The 22212-nt window shown below is 35.9% G+C and overlaps 1 protein-coding gene across 2 annotated transcripts in view; it reads right to left on the bottom strand.

The window, feature by feature from the left end:
* The window catches only part of USO1 (USO1 vesicle transport factor), a 95432-nt gene that overhangs the window by 19639 nt on the left and 53581 nt on the right, over positions 1-22212 (bottom strand). The window contains exons 9-14 of one of the 2 annotated variants that reach the window (XM_047855857.1): positions 9687-9865; positions 5892-6032; positions 3690-3778; positions 3137-3291; positions 2522-2733; positions 979-999 (exon numbers count right to left, since the gene is read on the bottom strand). In XM_047855857.1, coding sequence (XP_047711813.1) covers positions 979-999; positions 2522-2733; positions 3137-3291; positions 3690-3778; positions 5892-6032; positions 9687-9865 — 797 coding nt within the window. The remainder of the gene's footprint in view (positions 1-978; positions 1000-2521; positions 2734-3136; positions 3292-3689; positions 3779-5891; positions 6033-9686; positions 9866-22212) is intronic. The other variant, XM_047855858.1, reaches the window with a different exon arrangement.

Here is a 22212-nt window from a genome sequence, read left to right on the forward strand (position 1 = left end):
CTGAGATTACGAATATGTTTTATATCTTGTATTTGGGTGGTGATTACAGAAGTATATTAACCCATCAAAAATCATCAAATTGAACATTTAAAGTCTGTGAATTTTACTGTGTATAAAATTAGTGCGGTAATGCATTACTCTCAGGTGCCTCCAAAAACTCCTTTTTAAATGACTGACATGTATACTTTTAAAATATCTAGTATCAAAGATTCTGGAAGCTAAAACTGCTGAATATATCTGTGTTATTAACATGTATCATATCATACTCATACATAAAGATATAACTCCTAACAGCACCTCGGTTATTACTAGCAATACTGCACAATTGAACATATGAACGTAAATATTAAGGTACACTCCCTTTTTGCCAAAGACTGCACACACAAAAAAAATCAAAACCAACACAAATCACACTCCCCACACACATCAAAAACTAACCCCCAATGGTAATTGTACCATATGGGTTATATCCAGAATAATCCACAATATTCAATTTAAAAATCTTTCAAATTACAAAATTATACTTACTATTGTACATTTTCAATAATCTAAGTAATAAAAAAGTCATCACATTCTTTCATATACTGACTAAAGACAAACTTCTTAACCCTAAATTTTACTAGCTTTGAAATAGTTTCGGGGGGATAGAGAAGCAAGCTTAGGTGAGGAGACACACAAAACCAACCAAAAAAACCCAAACCAAGCTATTCCAGAAAGTGCAAGCATACCCGGAGGAAGCACAGGTACAGCTTCAGACTTTCATTCCCACAGCTCTTAGTAACACCACTACATGGAGAAAATACCCATGGAGAAAAATTGGAGAGCCACTTATGATAGAGATAAACTTGCTGACACATGAAAGTGTGAGTAGAATGTAACTTCAAACAAGCGGTTAAAAAAAACCATCAGCAAAACCCAAGACAAAGAAAAGCCTTGCTGTAAGAGGGAAATGCCTAAGCTTAAACAAGCGATACATACCCGTCTGTCGATCTTATCACCCTGTAAATTACACATTAAAAATTATTTATAAATATTACTGCTGTAGAAAAATTTAAATCCAGAAAAATCCCTCACAGATGGTCTCTCTACAAACCCACACCAATAATTTGGGACAGGATAGTTCTAATATTTTATTATGTAACATTATATAATTATCTAATATTTTATTGTAACAGGATAGTTCTAATATTTTATTATGTAATATTTATTATGTAACATATATATTATGTAACATATTTTATTATGTAACATAATATTATGCATATTATTAATATGCATTTTGGAGGAGAAAGGATCATTTTACAGCACTGTGCTGTGAAGGGGAAGACACCACTATCTTGAGAATTTCTCATAATGCATTAATTGTGACTACAATGTTAGAGCGAAGTCTCTGGTGGTGGTGGTCCGTTAACTGCTGTTTGGCTTAAGAAAAGCTATTTTCAACAAACAGCAACATGAGAATGAGAAGTATTAAATATACATGGATATGAATATTTAGGGGTAGTTTTTTCAAATCACTAAGAAATAAATGATAAAGATGAAACAAGCTTTCAATTTAAATAAACAGATTTTAAACAATAAAGAGAATGTCTGATCCCCTTTTCACTAATTTTTAACCATAATTTATAACTTCCTATGGATGATGGCATTGATGTCTCTTTAAAAGCTCACAATAAAACGATTCAATGAGTGTGTCAAAATTAAAAATTAAGAAGGACACAGCACATTATCACAGGGAGGCAGAGAGGAAAATTCTAGGGGACAGCACAATTTTAGACTTAAGTATATTTTTACTCTAAGTGACTCTGAATGTTAATGACTATAGTTTTGCTAAACAGTGAACCTGAACTGTTCAACAGCAACAGAAGTCCATGTGGACAAATCATCCAACTGTAAGTGACCTTCATAAAGACCTTATCATCCACACTTCAGTGAAGCTTTGTTGTTCTCATTAGGTGTCTAGAGGAATGCAAACAGTAACATTTTTCTCTATATTAGTAGATAAATTATATGCCTTGGGGTTTTGAGGGTTGGAGAGCTCTCAAACATCAAGGAGTACAATGTTTAGTAAGCGATGGACTGGTATTGTTTTCTGAAAGGAAAATCAACTGGTCTGGGAAGAGAAAGAGGGAGGTACATAGCTATGAACCACTTTATTCTATTCTCTCTCATAAACAGACCCAAATTCGGCTACTGAGCAGAAAGAGAAAAGGACATGCAAGAACACTGGATGATAGAAAAAGGAAACAGAAAGAGAAACAAAACACCTTTCTGTCCAGAAGATGTGTTTCATGAAGCAGATCTTACTATTTGGCAAAACCATTCTTGTAAGAGTATGTATTTCTTTCTCTCTACACACTGTTTCAGGTTACAATGAGTTAATGAGCAGGTAAGTCCATGCCTCTTTCCTTTTTCATCTGCATCTACGAAGGATACCCTTAAATCTTTGTATCACTGACACAAAAACGTATAGCTGAGATTTTTTCCCCCTTAGAGCAGTTCCACTCGCCAGCCACGTTACCTGTGAAAGGATGTTGGTGCACTGTTGCAATAAAGAAACTGGAGGGTTGCCGATACTTGTAGCAAGTTGAACCCTGAGCAACTGTTCTTTCTGGGTAGCATTTTCTTGCAAAGCATGGGCAAGGGCCACAGCAGCACACCAGTTTGAAAGTGAATCAGTAGAAAATAAACCTCCGCATAATAACTGACCAGCTGAGACTGAATTACCTGTTGCTACAAAGATGGCAGGCAGATGATGATAAAAAATTAATTGTTGTTTTACACACACACACAAATAGTATGAAATACGATTTTAAAATCTGTTAATTAGGGGTATTAAGTTACATTTTTACAAGTCTGCTTTTCAAGACAAAAATGAAAGATGACAAAATGACCCTGGAAGAAGAGTAGCAGAACAAAGAAATAATTACATTTCAGGCATCAAATCGATGAGATAATATTCCAGAAAATTACTGTCTTAGTTAAAAACTGCATTTCTAAAGCAAATCCAAGGAAATGCCATATTTTAAATATTCCACTACATCCAGGGTCTTTTATCATTTACAATATACCTTATCATTAAAAGCTTGAAAGACTACGTACTTCTCAGAACAGAAATTAGAACTAAATTATTTACCATCAATAGTGGAAGGTAGAAGCGTTGACACAATTTCTCCTTGTCCTTTTTGGTTTTTATATAAGAAACATTGGAAACAGTAGAGAACGGCACAGCGCAATACAAACGGCTGCCTTTCGTTAACCATGGACATGAGAAGTACCACGATTGCCGGTCTGTTGCATTCAGAAAGAAAAGAGCAAAAGAAAAATTGCAACCCAAGGACACAGATCAGTAACTAGTCGTTTCTGCTGACTGAAACACCATAGGCAGAACACCAGCGAGGTAAGTATTCCACCTCCATTGCACAGGACAGACAACTGCCGCTCGGACAAGCAAGCAATCGGGTCTGCGTAAGGCACGAAGGAAGTGTGAGGGTGATAGCTGAGCCCAAATACCGAAGCTCCAAGGACCACAGACTCTTTTAAAACACCAACATGTTTATCTTGTCAGATAATTTCTAGTTTCAAAACATATGGTTGAACTTCTTAAAAGATGTGTATATGAGATATACTAAAAACCCAAAGTAAATTCTGACTTCCTCAGAGAAATAGCAGTATTTCCCTTTTCCTACCTTGGTGGGTTTGAAGGTGCATTTACAGAAGCAAAGTAGTCTTGGTTTACTTGGTAGCCTCGAATAACTTCTGACACAGTATTAATGGTCTATTTAGGAGGAAAAATAAAAATTGAGAGAGAGTAAGTCAAGGTAGAAAACCTGTTTTCAAAACAAAATGTTATATCCTTCTGTGGTTTGCTTTTAAATGCTAAAATTCAGATACCGAAAAAAGGAGTGACAGCATTATAATCCTGTTAACACTTTTTCAAAATAACGCTTTAAAACATTAAGCATAGGGCTCTAATTACAAATAACACCTGACCATAAGGATTTAAAAGTCTCAAAAAATTAAAATCAATAGTATCCTCTAAAAGACAGAATCTATTTCTACAAAACAAGGGTGCTTCAAAATAAAATCAGCAAACACATTTAAAATATAACAAATTAAAACTTCAATTTAATTTTTTTTTTTTTCAACGTTTATTTATTTGTGGGACAGAGAGAGACAGAGCATGAATGGGGGAGGGGCAGAGAGAGAGGGAGACACAGAATCGGAAACAGGCTCTGGGCTCCGAGCTGTCAGCACAGAGCCCGATGCGGGGCTCGAACTCACGGACCGCGAGATCGTGACCTGGCTGAAGTCGGACGCCTAACCGACTGCGCCACCCAGGCGCCCCTAAAACTTCAATTTAAAGATGAAGTTGAAAATACCTCCAAGAAAATAGAATAAAAAGGCAAACTAGATACACAGAAAGTCTAACAAATCTATTAGTGGAGTTGCAGAAATAGAACATAAAAATAATTATCAAGAAATATAAAAGACATTCTCAGGACTGAAGGACACAGGTCTACAGCTTGAAAGGGTCCAATGGGTGTCAACAATAATTGGGGAGGGTTAAAAAAAAAAAAAAGTCTGTAGTACTGCACATTATCAGTATATTTCAGGAAACCAGAAAGGAAGAGAAGATCCCAAAAGTTTCTAGAGAAAAAAAGTTACATGAAAAGGATTAAGATTAAAAATGGCTTCAGATTTCTTAACGGCAGCTCTGAAATAATGTTCAGAAAGTTGAGTGTTATGATTTCTAACCCTGAATCTATACCTAGCCAAACATTAGAGTAATTCTGAAAATAAAGGAATGACATGTAAAAGATAAAAACAAGTTCTCTTGCCATTTACGTTTTTTAGGAAGTGAAGTAAACTAAGATAATGAGTCAAAAGGTGGGGAGTAAAGACATGGAATCCTGGTAACTAAGGGATTTAACTCCAGAGAGGAGTAAAGGGAGATCCTAGGAGGATGGTGAAAGTCCTGGGGCTAGAGATGTGCACAGAAGTAGACCAGCCCATATTGGAGCAGGAGGATGGAAGGGGCTTCTAGAAAAGAAGAAAAAATGTCTAGGAAAAAAATGTCTGGGATGGGAAATGACATGTTAATCATATTGATAGTATTAATATGCAGTTACACAGAAAAACAGTAAGATGAAAAGAGAATACTATTACAACTTAGGAAAGAGATATTTAAAAATGATATAGGGCTCTGGCTTGGCAGGGAACAGTATTTGTATAGTCATAAAATTATAAACCCTGATTATTGATTTAAATGCAAATTACTGGGGTGACAGGAGGAAGTGAGAGGGTTATGCAGAGGGGAAGCAAGACTTAAGGCAAGGGAGGAGTGAGACTGCAGATAGCTAGCTATTTTTGTTACAAAACTTTTATTATTACTTATTCTTTTAATGTGCATGTGTTAATTTGAGAAAGATTTTATGAAAGTTTAAATAAACTAAACCTTTCTTTTCTTCAAACTAACCTCTTTTTCTTAATAGGTAGGAAACAAAAAACACCAAACATCAGGGAAAAAGAATTTACTGTTCTAGGACTCTGTAAGACTACTTAAGTCTCAAGCCTTATTTGACTAAGTCATACTGTTCTCAACATTAAAAACTTAAATCATACTGTGCACTCCTGTTGAATACAATAAAATTAATGAAAGTCCTGTAAGCTTGAACAGTATTTAATATTATTAAACTTGAGGGATGAGTACACCTTTTGGAATTAATACTGTCATCATTATGCAAATTATATTTTAGTAGGATCAATAAGGAATTTAACATATAAAAATGGTTAACTATTACTGTTTTGCCTTCAGCTGACATCTAATTCTTCTTAGGATTCCTGATTTCAACTTCCACAAGAGTAGCCTCTGCCTCCATTTGGTTTACCTCAGTCAGGATATCAGCAGGCACTCCAGTGGCCATTAGGATAGTGCAAAGTTGCTGCAGTAAGCCACACTGGAACATAGCTTTCTGGCAGCTACTGGTAGCACCCGGAGGGTTGGTGGGAGATACCAGCACACGAACCAGCTGTGAAAGAAAGAGAAAGCAAAAGTGGTCTTTTAAAGATGTGAAAAGTCTTGAGGCAAATTTCTGTATGAACAAGAACGTCTATGTAAAGGATTCCCCTCACCTATTCAGCCAGATCTAGATGCTCTTTCCTTCACGCTCTCATGGCAATAGTTCTGTTATAGTACATAGCACATTACGCCAGTTTGTCTCCTTCAGGTGATTGTGAACTCCCAGAGTAGAAACTGCCTCGGTCATTTTTGTATTCCAAAGAAAAGGCCCAGTATTTATAACATAGTGTATAGTCAATAAATGAATAAGTAACAGGGTGGTATATTTCTTACCGAAGTAAAGATGAACTACCTAATTATGGAGAAGGTCTGAAAATAGAATGGCTTGGGGCGTAATAAAGTCCCCCTAAACTGGAGATACTTAAAGAGAGACCAAAACTAACCCCTGAATTTATGCATTAGGTGAGGGGCTGGCCTCATTGATTGTTAACGCTAATTAAACCTTTATGGTTCTATGATTAGTCTGAACTTGAACATGAAGTCTGAGAAACATAAAAAATGTCATCCCAAACAAATGTTCAGCAGTTACGTCTTCAAAATAATTTCACATATAGCTTGTATTTTAAAACTAGACTTACAAGTCTATGTGTGTACAAAACCTTGTATATTAAGATCAAATGGGATTTTATAATATTTTTATTAAGAGGGTTGATTAATACATTGATGTCACTAGAGAGAAGCTTTAGAATTACATAATGGCTCAAATCTTTAGACCTTTCTGGTTAGACCTCCATGGCTTTTTGTTTTGGTTTTTGTTTTATTCTCCTCTTATCCCTAATGTGAAAAAAATATATATATATATAAATATATTTAAAGCAATACCAAGCTATTTGTCACTTCTCCCATAAATATTTCTACATATGCCTCTAACTAAAAAGAATTTTAAAACACATGATCATCATGCCATTACTGTAGCTAACAAAATCAACAATAATTCCTTAGTATCATCTAATAGCAGTTGGGTATCTTTATTGATGAGGTATATAAAGAAAAAGTAATTACCAATCTTCTAGATGACAGAGAAGTAGGAGAAGGTGATTGAAGAAAGAGGGAATATTTATTATAAGGATAACAACATAAGGGAAGACTTAGTAACAACATTTAAATATGTAAAATACCATAAGGAATGGACTTGTATTTTCCCTGAGAGCAAAACAGGGGGAAGTTTGTAGAAGGCAGATTTTGACTCATTATATGAAGTTTTTAAGAGCTAGAATTACCCAACAATGAAAAGGATTCTCTCATAAGGTAATGAGCTTTCTGGGAACTGCTGGCAGTATCTGTCCAAAAAATGATATATAAGGGTATATTCCTATAGGAATAGGAGGCAGAACCAGTCATAACACTATCATTCCAAGAAAAATTAAAGTGTTTTATGACTAAAAAAACTTTTCAAAAAGATGCTTCCCCCAAATTTAATCTGTAAAATTTGAATAAATACCCTCAAACACATCGATTTCAATTTATAGAATTTTTAAAATCAATCATGATTTCAATGCAATGATGAATAATTCCAGTTAGGATGTCATCTACCCAAATAGGACTGTTTATCCTCATTTTTGACGCATTTTCATTTGGTGCATAACAGAGAACTGGAAATACAAGCAACCCTAAATAAAGCTATAAGGAAACAGAACAGTAATAGGCTGAAAAGCAGAAGATAACCTGTGCCCTGCGAAGTCATGAATGCATCAACTACTCAATCTTTGAGATGGAGAATATATTGAAGTGAATTAAACTCAGCTTCTTTATTTTGAAGTTTACATTCTTTAAGATTTTATTTACTTTTTAAAAGTAAAAAAAAAACTTAACCAATTTACTACATATGTAAAAATAATGTATTTTTTTGTTTATATGCAGCACCCTAGTCTAATTTTTTTTTTCTTTTGGTAAAGTAGTACTTTTTAAACAGCGGCTTTCTTCAAAAATGATTCTTTGCTTAGTACTCTAAACCATAAAACATAAGTGGACTCCTCTAGCAGTTTAAATTTTCCCTGCTTGGTAGGATATATATAAGCTTTTGCACATCACCAGATCCCTTTGCTCTGTCTAATCATGTTTTGAAAGGCATTTTTCTACAGGAATTTATTAAGAAAGTGGTGTTGGGCAAAATATCAAGCTTACTACTTGGAATGCTATTTCTAAGGTGCAAAAAACATGTTGAAAAACTAAGTCTTGAAATGTGTAATACTGACATGTGAAAGTAGAAAGGATGAAGTGGGGAGTATAAAATAGAAATATTCTACCCATGTTCTCCTGTAAAATATTTTCCTGACAGGTTTGAGGCATATTCTATATAAGGTAACTATAATTTATTATCTAGATTGGGACACTTTAGAAGTGAAAGAGGACACTATTCGTAATTACAAAACGATTACTAGCCTGGCAAAATGGGGCATCTGGTCACCTTAATTACCAATTAACCCTACACAGGCAACTCCCACGGCATGCAACGATATTCAGACTCTAATTACTAGAGAAACTATCCATCTAGTTTTGAGGAAAACAATTTCAGAGACGCAGGAACAATTCAGAGATATTCAAAGACCCACAAGAATCACCAGAGAGCCAGTAAGCTGGGAAGCTAGTATATAAACTTAAGGGTTTGGAGAGGGAATAATAAAGGAATAAGTAAGTAAAATACTTCAAAGAACTTCATGTTTTCTCTGATGCAGAAATCATTTGGGATCCTATTGTCTTCACTTTTACCATTCATCACCAGTAAGCTAAAATAAAATTGCAGGTGACTTGTCATTTTAACTTATATCAGACTTAAAACAGATTATTAATCTTTGGAGGCAGGGACATTATCATTCATTTCCTAGCAGTCACTGCCTAGCTCTCAGTAAATGTCTACTGAGTGAATTTATTTGCTGAACGCAGTATTCCGTACATTAAAATTTACATTAGAACCTTAACTGAAGAAAGTAGATTTAAAAAATTCAAATCAACAATCTAACCTATTATTCTCTGGGTGCAAAACCCATCAGGAAACTATACGTTTGGATTTGCTTTAAAATAATCCAGCAGGGCAGGGTGCCTGAGTGGCTCAATCAGTTAGGCATCTGACTCTTGGATTTGGCTCAGGTCAGGACTTCACGGTTCCTGAGTTCGAGCCCTGAGTCAGGCTCTGCAGCAGAGACTACTTGGGATTCTCTCTCTTCCCCCCGCCCCACCCTCCCCTGCTCACTCTGTCTGTCTCTCTCAAAATAAATAAACCTTAAAAATAAATAAAATAAAATAAAATAAAATAAAATAAAATAAAATAAAATAAAATAAAATAAAATAAAATAAAAAAATAAAATAAAATACAAATAATCCAGCAGGGCAAGAGAAGGGAATAAAAGATGAAACAAAATTGCCACATGTTAATAATTATTGAAGTTGAGTCATGGGCATATGTACTGGGGGTTGGAGGGAGGGGTTAATGGCAGTGGATCTCTATCTCTGAGCATAACTGTAAATCTTCATACTAAAAGGTTTTCTTTTAGGCCCATCTGAAACCAACTCAATATCCTAGATTTATCAAATACAAGCAATTTTCTTTTCTTTGAAAGGAATGTTGTCAAAATTCTTGTCACATTTATGTCTAACTATAGTGTACCTGTAGCATTACGTGCAGATTAGTCACTTTCTGTGCAGACCAGCCAGAATTTTCATCGCCAACATCAAACCAAGGTTTCATACGTTGAATATATGAGCCTTCTTTAAAAAAATTTTGATTGGAATTGTTGTTTTTTAACAAGTTTTGGAGCAAAATCAGACAATCTTCCACTACTATGCCTGAGAAAAGAATGTAAAATGGAAGTGTTAAGGCTGATAAAACCTGAAGGAAAATTCACTCCCCAAACACTTAAATAAAAGACAAAACTTCAAACTCAGCATTTCTTCAGTACAGCAAGGCAAAAAGCCTGTTCTGACTCCTGACGGTCACAGGCCACAATCTGCGTGCTCTTTCTTAGGTTTCCAGTGATCTCTTGACCTCTCTGTTCAACTACCCCTCACCTCAATAACTCAGATTTTTTCTTCAGATCCCAGATTAAACATCAAGACCTGATGACTAGGTTGGCATCACCAGCCACATGCTTTCACAAGAACCTGCTCCTTTTATTATTATGTAGTATCTAATTCTACTATGTAGTAGAATACTACATGTGGTATACTATTATGTAGTATATAATGTAGATTATAATTCATAAAGACAGGAATGTGAATGTCCTACTAGGATACAGTGACCTACTCTATATCCTCAGCAGAGACAGAAACAAGATATCAGGTCTATACATATCAGCTCACTATTAAATATTTGTTGAATGAATAAATCATATCTTATTTAGTCACTAAGAAGCACTGGACATTGTTGTCTTGAGTCTCTTCCTTGAAACTTCCTCTTCCCTTGGTTTCTAGTAACTACTCTCTCATGATTTTCCTTACAGATCTCTGGCCACTCCTCAGGCTTCCTATCTTTCCTGGTTCCTCTCCTCCATTTACTTCTATCTTTGCTTACAACATACTATTCTATAGGGTAGTTCCATCCACACTACAGCATATACTATCATCATGGCTTAAAGCTCATCAACTGATCTCTATCATGCGTTAGTCTAACCAAGGATCTGTTTCCTCTGTTAAGAATATGACTAATGTTGGGGTGCCTGGGTGGCTCAGTCGGTTGAGCATCTGACTTCAGCTCAGGTCATGATCTCGCAGTTGACGAGTTCGAGCCCTGAGTTGGGCTCTGTGCTGATAGCTCAGAGCCTGGAGCCTACTTCCGATTCTGTGTCTCCCTCTCTCTCTGCCTCTCTCCCGCTCATGCTCTGTCTCTGTCTCAAAAATAAAGATAAATATTTAAACAAACAAACAAACAAAAGAATATGACTAATGTCAGATGTTCACAGCTAGTAAGTTCCTCTGTGAGGTACACTCACACATTTACTCCTAGTAGAGGTCTGTGTTTATAAAAATCAGTTTTTTGAATTTTTTTAATGTTTTATTTTTGAGACAGAGAGAGACAGAGCATGAGCAGGGGAAGGGCAGAGAGAGAGGGAGACACAGAATCTGAAGCAGACTCCAGGCTCTGAGCTGTCAGCACAGAGCCCAATGTGGGGCTTGAACTCACAAACCGCGAGATCATGACCTGCGCTGAAGTCGGATGCTTAACTGACTGAGCCACCCAGGCGCCCCAGTTTATTTTTTAAATAGACTTTATTTTTGCGGCAGCTGGCTGGCTCAGTCAGAAGAGCACATGACTCTTGATCTCAGTTGGGGTTGTTTGAGTTTGAGCCCTACAATGAGTGTAGAGATTAAATAAATAAAACTTTAGGGATGCCTGGGTGGCTAAGTTGGCTGGGCGTCTGTCTGACTCTTAATTTTGACTTAGGTCATGATCTCACAGTTCATGGGTTTGAGGCCTGCATTGGGCTCTGTGCTGACAGCATGGAATCTGCTTGGGATTCTTTCTCTCTCAGAATAAATTTAAAAACTTAAAAAAAAACCCCACTTTATATCTTAGAGCAGCTTTAGGTTTACAGAAAAAATGAGCAACAAATAAAAGGAATCCCCATATACTCTCTCCCTCCGTTTCCCCTTTTATTAGTAGCTAGCATTAGTGTGGTCCATTTGTTAGACTCATGAATGAAAACTGATACGTTATTAAAGCCCATGGTTTACATTAAGGTTTACTCTGTGTTGTGTGGGGTGTAGCATATTAGTTTTGACACACATATAACATCATTTATCTACCATTACAGGATAGGATAGCTTCACTGCTCTAAAATCCTCTGTTACACCTACTCATTTCTCTTTTCTCCCACCCCAAATGCCTGGCAATCATTCATCTTTTTGCTGTGTGTATATAGTTTTGTCTCTTCCAGATATTATACAGTCGGAATCACAGAGTATATAGTCTTTCAGGCTGGCTTATTTCACTGAGCAATACGCATTTAAGGTTCCTCCATGTCTTTTCATGGCTTGATGCTGTTTTATTGTTGAATAATATTGGATTGTCTGGATGTACCACAGTTTACCCATACACCTACTGAAGGACATTTTGATTGCTTTTAAGTTTTAACAATTATAAATAGAGCTACTATAAACATTCGAGGGCAAGATTTTGTATGGATATAATTTTTCCACTCATTTGGAGAAATACCAAGGAGTGTGATTGTTGGCTCATATGGTAAGAGTATATTTAGTCTGGTAACAAAGTGCCAAACTGCCTTCCAAAGTGTCATTTTGCATCCCACCAGCAACAAATGAAAGCATCTGTAGTTCCTGTTTTAGTTTGCATTTCCCTAATGACATATGATGTTGAGCATCTTTTCAGATGCTATCTGCCATCTATATATCTTCTTTGGTGATGTTTTTGCCCATTGTTTATTTATTGTTGAATTTTAAGAGTCCTTTGAGTATTTGGGATACAACTTCCTTCTGAGATATGCCAATATTTTCTTCCAGAGAAATTTTCCAGAGAAATTTTCAACATCAATGAAGCCCCACTTATCAATTTTCTCTTTCATGGATCATGCCTTTGGTATTGTATCTAAAAGTAAATTACTTACGTAATTTACAAATCCACCATGCCATTTGTACTAGTTATTAACTATTATTCACGTAACTTTAATTACAGCATATTGTTACAATTGTTCTATTTTATTATTAGTTGTTGTTGATCTCTTATTGTACCTGATTTATAAATTAAACATTATCATAGGTATGTATGCATAGCAGAAAACATAGTATACATAAGATGTGGCACTATCTGTGGTTTCAGGCATCCAGTGGGCGTCCAGGAATGTATTCCCTATACATACGAGGGGACTATATAATAACACAGCTATTTTTATAAAAACTAAGTTTAAGTCTTTGGCAAAACTTAATGAAAGCAAGTCATTAAGAACAGCTGTTGTTATATATGGGCAACACAAGTCTAAAAAGCAAGAAAAGTAACTGTAAAAACCCAGAAAGATCTTGCATTCCACTGTAAAGAAATAAAAAAGCAAATCCTACATGATGTATTATAGATATGATATATGAAACATGCAGAAAGATGGAAAAACTCCAATGAGTGGACCCATATTCAAAGAAAAGGTTTTGGCCCTAACTCAAAAGATCAGTATAGCAATGCATGTTAGAAAAAAATGTATTACATTGAACTTGAAATAAAATGTTTAATGTGCATATTTTAAGTCCTTTTAAAAATCTCTGATTTAACCAATCCTGATCTCTCCAAATTAGAGGCTTCCTCACCTCATACTGCTGAACCATGTGGATCCTCACCTCCTGGAGAGGAACCACTGTATCTCTTACGAAGGACCATAAATCTCCATTAAGTAAGATCTGCCACCAGAAGCATCTGAACGCTCTGGAGGAAACAGAATGTCAAAGCCCTCACTATAACTGGCAGCCTTCCCTCCACTGTGTGAAGGCCACCATCAGTTACAAGGAGCCACTGGAACTTATCTTAGCAATCCTAAAGACAAGCTAATTCTATGTTGCCTTAAAATCCCTGTTTTCCTTGGTCATCTCTGAAAATATGCACCTTGCTAATCACCTATGCTCTTTTATGTTCTCATTTTAAAATACTTTCTTTTCCTCTACTTAATCTCCTTTCAAACTCTTTTATATGTTACCTCCAACTCCCAAATATTAGTTAACAAAACCCTCAATCACTTCATGAAATGCTTTTTTCTTTAAAGAAGCTACCTTATGTTGTAACATTCTGAAGTGAAAGCAGATCATGCTCTCAATCCCATGTACCTCAGAGTCAGGATATGGATTCTGTGATCCTACTGGCCCAGTGTACTTTCCAGAGACCAAAGTTCCTCTACTCTCTCACAAAATCTCCCGTTCCTTTGAGGATCAGGCCACCTGCCTATACTATCCATCTCTTACCATTCCTAATTGCATTTAAGTAAAAAAAAACATGGTCGCTACTCTTTGTTCACTGAAAACATCGCCAGCATCTTGCTCCAAATCTTCTTTCTCTACTTACTGCTGTCACTCTTGATTCCAAAGACAATCCATCTAATACCTGGACTTCTAGGTTCCTTGTCCTCATCTTCAGAGAGAATTCTCATTCCATTACTAAAACCTCCCATCTTTCCAGCTCAATATTCTCAACATATCTGTTCTATGACTTCCCTGAGACTTTCAACCCATCAATAAGTTTTTGAAACTCCCATTTTAGAAACCCCATCTTTACTTCCTTCCCTATCTAGCTTAGATTATATAGATCTTCCTTTCTTACACTCTATAGGTAATATACTAAGTTCTCTTGCCTTACTATCTTTTCATAGCACCTTCCTGGAAAAGACACAACCCTGTGAAAAACTAACTGCTTGGCTTTTTCTCTATCTTGCAACTCGGCAGCTGAGTACTGGAAGGGAGTGGGGGGATGCAATCACATAATCAAGCAGTCTGCAGTGCTATAAAATCCCAGTGAAAATCCTTAATGGGACCTTTATCCCTGACTGGAAATCTTCCTAATTTCAACATTCAACTAGCTCTCCTATTTTCCAAAAGACTTTTTAACCTTCTCCATAATTCTCAACTGTGTCCTCCTCTTTCACTCTTAGCATATGACTCTGTCTTCAACTCAACACCCTACCCCCCTCCCCATCTTTACTTCTTCAAGTTTGAAAAAGGAGCTATATCTCCACCTGTGCCTTCCCCATTATGATGGAAGATGTGCTTCTCCTATCTTAAAAGCCAATTCCTGCCCTTGCTCTGGATTCCATTCCTTTTTCTTCTTCTTCTTCTTTTTTTTTGGTATTGTGTACCACTGATCATCCTCTCTCTCTCCTGATCCTCCCTCTTTTCTACTTGCTTATGTTGGTTGTAGCCTCTCTTTTTCAAGAAAATACCCTCATAGATTAAAGAAGAATAATATGATAATCTCCATAGAAATAAAAAAAATTCACTACAGTTTAAGATTCATTCATGATAAAAAAAAAACTCTTAGCAAAAATCAAACTTAATGGTGAGACATCAGCATTCTCATTAAAGTCAGCAACATTCAACTGTACTAAAGATTCTAACTAGTGCAAGACAAAAAAGAAAGGTAGTGCAAGAACTGAAAAGGAAGAAAAACAATTACTGTTATTAGTAGAAAATAGGATCATCTGCACAGAAAGCCCAATTACAACTACTGGCTTAATAAGGTGGTTAGACACAAGATCAACAAAGAAAAATCAAGTAGTGATCAGTTTGAGAATGTAGTAGAAAAACATCCCATGCATATGGTTAAGAAAAACTGTAAGTAAGATGCCTAGAAATGAATCTAAAAAAACAAAAAAAGAAAAGGTGTAACATCCTTTTGCTCAAAATTATAAAACATGACTCAAAGACATAAAAGAAGATCTTTACAAATTAAGAGATAGACCTGGGTTCATGAATGGGAAAAGTCAATTCAGTAGAGATGAAAATTCTCCTTAATCTCTAAGTCCAATATACTTCCAATCAAAATTCTGACAGAGGGCACCTGAATGGCTCAGTTGGTAGAGCATGTGACTCTTGATCTTGGGGTTGTGAGTTCAACCCCCACACTGGGTATAGAGATTACTTCAAGGGAAAAAATTTCCAACAGGGATTTTCATAGATCTTGACTAGCAAACAAGTCTCATTCAAATAAAAGAACAAAAGGAAAAGGCGTGCTAATTCTGAGAATTCAGAATTCATTCAGATGACCAAAATATATTTCTCAAATATATCTGGTCTTCAGCCACAGCTCCTGAAACCTCCTCAGGGTCATAAAGGTGAAATGGGTATCTTGCTATTAATGAAGGTGATTTGAGGATGTCACCCAAGGGTAGGGACTAGTTGCCAGGAAGAACAACCATGTGACTAGAGGGTTGGAATTTTCAGTACACTACCCCCCTCTGGCAACTCCCCCACCTCCAGGGAGGGGAGAGAGGCTGGAGGTTGAATCAGCTAATGGCCAATGACTTAGTCAATTATGAATTTGTAATGAAGACTCCATAAAAATCCGAGAGCACAGTTTTTTCACTTCTTTTCAGAGAGCCTCCACACTTGGGAAAACAAGTTGCTTCTATGTGTCACTGAGCTGGGCTCCAAGCTTTGTGAGAACAGAAGCTCCTTTCTTTAGGACCTCCCCCTATATATTTCTTCATATGGTTGTTGATTCATACCTTTAACAAACCAGTAAACATAAAAAAATAAGATAAAATAAACCAGTAAACATAAGTGTTTCCCTGCATTCTGTGAGGTGGGTCGGAAGCACAGGAAAACAGCTTAAGGCTTATGATTGGCATCTGAAGGGGGTTGTGGAGGGCAGCCTTGTAGGACTAAAGCCTAAACCTATGGAATCCGATACTATCTCTGGGTGGAATCTGATACTATCTCTGGGTAGACAGTGTCAGAATTGAGTTGAATTCTCAAATACTCTGCTGGTATCTAACATTGGAATTGGATCTGGAAAGCTTAGGAGAGCCAAAATAAAAGGTTTTTCCTATATTCTAATAGATAAGAGATTATTATGAGGTTTAGTAATTAAGAAAGTGTGGTTTTAGTATAGAGTGAGACAAAAGGACAAATGGAACAGAACAGAGAACTCAGAAGCAGACCTTCACACATATAGGTATTTGATTACAAATCTCATACCATCTTTCAAATGCAAAATCCATATTAATTAAATGCAAAAGATAAAATTGCAAAGCCTTTAGAAGAAAATGTTGAAAACGCTCTTTACAACCTTGAGGTAGAGAGAAAAATTTTAAACAAGACACAAAAGCATAAACTATTTTTAAAAGCCAATATGGAGCACCTGGGTGGTTCAGCTGGTAAAGTGTCCAACTCTTGATTTTGGCTCAGGTCATAATCTCATGGTTTGTGAGACTAAGCCCCATGTCGGGCTGTGCACTGGGTGTGGAACCTGCTTGGGATTCTCTCTTTCCATCTGTCTCTGCCCCTCTCCCTCTCTCTCAAAAATAAATAAATATATTTATTTATATATAAATTTATTTATTTATTTATAAATAAATATTTATATATTTATATTGTTATTTATTTATTTGTTTATTTATTTATTTATTATAACAGGGCACTCTAGTTTAACTGTGTTACTTACATTTTGGACAACTAAAAGGGATCAAATGTAGGCAAGTTATCGATTACGTAAAAAAGAGGAGAAAGTAATCCTAGATCCAGAAAGTAAATCAGATGAATCTTGGTGGCTTCTCATAAATGTTATTCAAATAGGTTTTATTAAATTCTGACCAGATAATAAGAAGACACAGATCACTTGCTTTGGGGTCAGACCTATGTGGAATCAAATTCTGACTCCATATGTGAGAGACTTCATTTCCTCAACTACAAATCAGAGATGATAATAATACATCACAAAGTGGTATAAGATTAAATAAGCTAGGGGTGCCTGGTTGGCTCAGCTGGTTGAGCATCCAACTTTGGCTCAGGTCATGAACTCACAGTTTGTGGGTTTGAGCCCCATGTCGGGCTCTGTGCTGACAGCTCAGAGCCTGGAGTCTGCTTTGGATTCTGTGTGTCTCTCTCTTTCTCTGCTCCTCCCCTACTTGTGTTCTCTCTCTCTCTCTCTCTCTCTCTCTCTCTCAGAAATAAACATTAAAGAAAAAGATTAAATAAGCTAACATATGTAAAGTACCTGGCTCATGGTTACCAAAATAACATTTTTTTAAAAAGCCAATATATGTGAGTAAAAATTTAAACTTTAATAGAAATAGTATAAATAGACTAGAAGAAGATAACTGAAACATGTATAATTAACAAAGGACTAGTATCCAGTATACATAAAGAACTCTCAGTAATCAACTGGAAAAGGAAAAATGATCTTATACTAACACGGGTAAGCAGGTAATTGAGACAGGTAAAAGACAAATCAACAAAAATGGATGGTGAATACACCATGAAAATATGCTTAATCTCATTAGTTTACAAAATGAAAAGTGAAAATCTGAGTGAGATACCATCTCACATCTATCAAACTGGCAAGCAAGGATTGACAAGAATGTGAATCCATACATAAGTAGACACAAAAGACCATTCGTGACAACAGTTTATATTAGCAAAGATAGATACAATCTGTCAACTCAATTAAAAAAATAGATCACAGAATATTTATACTACTGAATAATATATAGCACTTAAAATGAATAAACTAGAGTAACATGTATCAACATAGATAAATCTCAAAACATGTTGGATAAAAACAGCCAGTTGTAAAATTATACTCAGAAGGATACTTTTTATCTAGTTTGAGAACATGCAAAATAATGATATATATTAACATACGATGTGCATGTGTATAGACTCACACAAACACATGTTAAAAGTATAAAAACACACTGGATGGAAAAACAAAATCAGAATACTGTTATCTTAGAGAAGGAAGGCAGAGTAACAATGGTTATACAAAGGACTTAACTATCTCTTGTGTTTTATTTCTTTAAAAAAATAACCTAAAGCATGTATAGCAAAATGTAAACATTTAATAGAATTGGATGACATGTGTACAAGTGTTTGTTACACTATCTCTTACTGTTTTCTGTATTTTTGAAATATTTCATATGTCAAGAAAAAATTTAAGAGGATAAAAAACATTCCCTGTCAACCTCCAATTCCTTTTCACCTCTCTCCCCTGACTTCTCCAAATTCTTTGCATGAGTTTTCTCTACTATTCTATCTTCCCACATCTAATTCTAATTCTAATTCTGACACTGCAATATGGATTCTGAGGCAACCACTATACACAGCTGCTCTCCCCAAGGTCATCAATGATGTCCATGTTCTACATGTCAAAGGTACATTTCTGCCCTTATCTTGTTTGACAACCCAGCAGCGTCTAACAATGCTACCCACTCCCTAGACCCTCTCTACAGCGGGTTTCCTCTTGTTTCTCAGCCTGTTTCTTCTCAGTCTCTTTTGCCAATACCTGCTCCTCTACCATCCCTTCACTATTAGTATAACTTAGGTTCTGCTTTAGCACTTCCCTTCTCATTCCTTACCCTGGCTGACTCATCTAATCTTTTATCTCATTTATCTTTGTTTCATCTATCATTGATATTCTAGACACTCAAATCTTTTTTAAATTTTTTAACATTTTTTATTTTTGAGAGACAGAGAGAGTCAGGGTATGAGCAGGGGAGAGGTAGAGAGAGAGGGAGACACAGAATCCGAAGCAGGCTCCAGGCTCTGGGCTGTCATCACAGAGCCCAATGTGGGGCTTGAACCCATGAACCATGAGAAGTTGGACACTCAACCAGCTGAGCCCCCCAGGTGGCCCTAGACACTCAAATCTTTATATCCAGGCTGGCCCTCCCCTCCAGGGTAATATAGCCAACTGTCAACTACACTACCACTCTACTTGCTAATCCCAGTCCAGTCAATGCAAATAAACTAATTTTCTCCTCCAACCCTAGTGCTAGGTTTTTGGATCAACCTCTCCTTAAAAACAACTAAAAATGCTGAATTAAAAACAAAAAAAGCCTCAGAAGCAATGAAGAGTTAACAGTTTAGCAGGCTAACATTGATAAGAAAATGAATATCTTAGTGAGGTAAGCAAGTATAAATACCTTTTGACTGGAAGTACATTTCTCGACCTTAGAAAATATAAAACTTTCATTGTGACAAACTTACAGGGCAGAGGGAAAATAAATCAAAGCGAAGAGCACATACAAAGTGGGAAAGAAATCTAATATAAAACTCTCCACTAATAAGCTGAGACTTTAAATGGCTATATCCTCAGGGTGAGAACAACCAAAAGTTAACTAGTCCAGATAGATCTTGTATCCTGGGTTTGAATTGCCTGAGTGGTCTAGGAACTCTCAGACCTTAAACCTCGATTAAGGTGATCCCAGATAAATTGCACTTCCAGGGCCTGGCAGAAATGAGCATGTTTTCTCTAAAAGAAATTACCTCCATCCTAGGCTTCAAATTATTATGAATTAATTCTGTTAAGTAAAACAGAACACATAATCAAAGATAATCATGGACCCAGAGAATATTATACAATGCATAAGAACCAAAGCAAAACAGAGCAAAAGTTCCAAATCCACAAAGACTTAAAAATATTGGGATTATCAGACAGAAACTATAAAATAATGGTTTCCTACATTCAAAGAAATAAAAGGTAAGTTGAAAATATCTGCAAAGAAAAGGAAATTATAAAAAAAAATTACACAGCAAGTTTGCTAAAGAACAAAACAGAACCTCTAGAAAAAAGAAATTAAAAATTCAACAGCCTGGCTGGTTCTGTTGCAAAAGCATGTGACTATTGCTTTTGGAGTTGAGTTTGAGCCCCATGTTGAGTGTAGAGATTACTTAAAAAAAATAATAAAATCTTAAAAAAATTCAATGGATGGATATTAACTAATCTTATATTTCACAGTATGTTAAGTCAAATCATGCTGTACACCTTAAACTGATAACAGTGTTGTAGGTAACTATGTTTCAATAAAAATGGGAGGGAAAATCTCTCAATAGACATGTTTAACAGCAGATTAAATACAAGTGAAGATAAAAGTCCCAATTGTTTATTTTTGCTTTTGTCATCAAAATAAAAAGCTTCTGCATAGTGAAAGAAACAATCAACAAAACTAAAAGGCAACCTGCTGAATGGGAGAAGATATTTGCAAATGACATATCCGATAAGGGGTCAGTATCCAAAATAAAGAACTTATAAAACTCAATACCCAAAAAAATGAATAATCCAATTAAAAAAAGAGAAGACAGGAATAGGCATTTTTCCAAAGACATACAGATGGCTAACAGACACATGAAAAGATGCTCAACATCATTCACCACCAAGGAAATACAAATTAAAACTACAATGAGATATTAACTCACACCTGTCAGAATAGCTAAAAACAACACAAGAAACAATAGGTGTTGGTGAGGATACAGGAAAAGGGGAATCCTCCTACACTGTTGGTGGGAATGAATAGTAGTGCAGACTCTCTGGAAAATAATACGGAAGTTCCTCAAAAAAGTTAAAAACAGAACTATCTTACAACCCAGCAATTGCACTCCTAGGTATTTACCCAAAGAATACAAAAATACTAATTCAAAAGGACACACATACCCCAAAGTTTACAGCAGCTTTATCTACTACAACAGTGAAACTATAGAAACAGTCAAAGTGTCTATCAACTGATGAATGGATAAAGGAGATATGGTATGCATGTATACATGTATGTATATATGTGTGTGTATGTGTATACACACACATATATACGTGCACGATGGAGTATTACTAAGCCATCAAAAAGAATGAAATCTTGCCATTTGCAACAATGTGGATGGAAGCAGACAGTATTATGCTAAGCGCAATAAGTTAGAGAAAGACAAATATCATAGGACTACACTCAATTGTGGAATTTAAGAAACAAAACAAATGAGCACAGGAAAAAAACAGAGAGGCAAACCATGAAATGGACTCTTAACTATAGAGAACAAACTGGTCACCAGAAGGAAGGTGGGTGGAGGGAGTGGGTGAAACAGGTGATGGGTATGAAGGTGTGCACTTGTGATAAGCACCAGGTGTTGTATGGAAGTGTCTGAATCACTAAACTGTACACCTGAAACTAATATTCAACTGTACATTAACTAGAATTTAAATAAAAACTTAAAAATAAATAAATAAATATAGGTGAAGAGAGTATTGATGAAACAGAAAACAGGTCAGAAGAAATAATCTGGGGGGGCGCCTGGGTGGCTCAGTTGGTTAAGCATCTGACTTCAGCTCAGGTCATGATCTCACAGTTTGGGGGTTCAAGCCCCATGTCGGGCTCATGCTGACAGCTCAGGGCTTGGAGTCTGCTTCAGATTCTGTGTCTCCCTCTCTCTCTGCCCTTCCCCCACTTGTGTTCTGTTTCTCTCTCTTTCAAAAATAAATAGACATTAAAAAAAAAATTTTTTTTTAAGAAGAAATAATACAGAATAAAGATTGGAAAGACAAAAAGATGGAAAACACAAAAGAGAAAGTAAGACAGATAAAGTGAAAGCCAAATCAGATGACAGAGAATTGATTCTGAGTTTAGAAAGATAGGAGAAAATAGAGCATGTTTTGAAGAGAGAGATAGCTGAAATTTGAAATGATGAAAGATATCACCTAGATTCCAGAAGCCTAACAAATATCAAAT

Source organism: Prionailurus viverrinus, chromosome B1 (assembly GCF_022837055.1).
Source record: "Prionailurus viverrinus isolate Anna chromosome B1, UM_Priviv_1.0, whole genome shotgun sequence".
NCBI classification, from domain to species: Eukaryota; Metazoa; Chordata; class Mammalia; order Carnivora; family Felidae; genus Prionailurus; species Prionailurus viverrinus.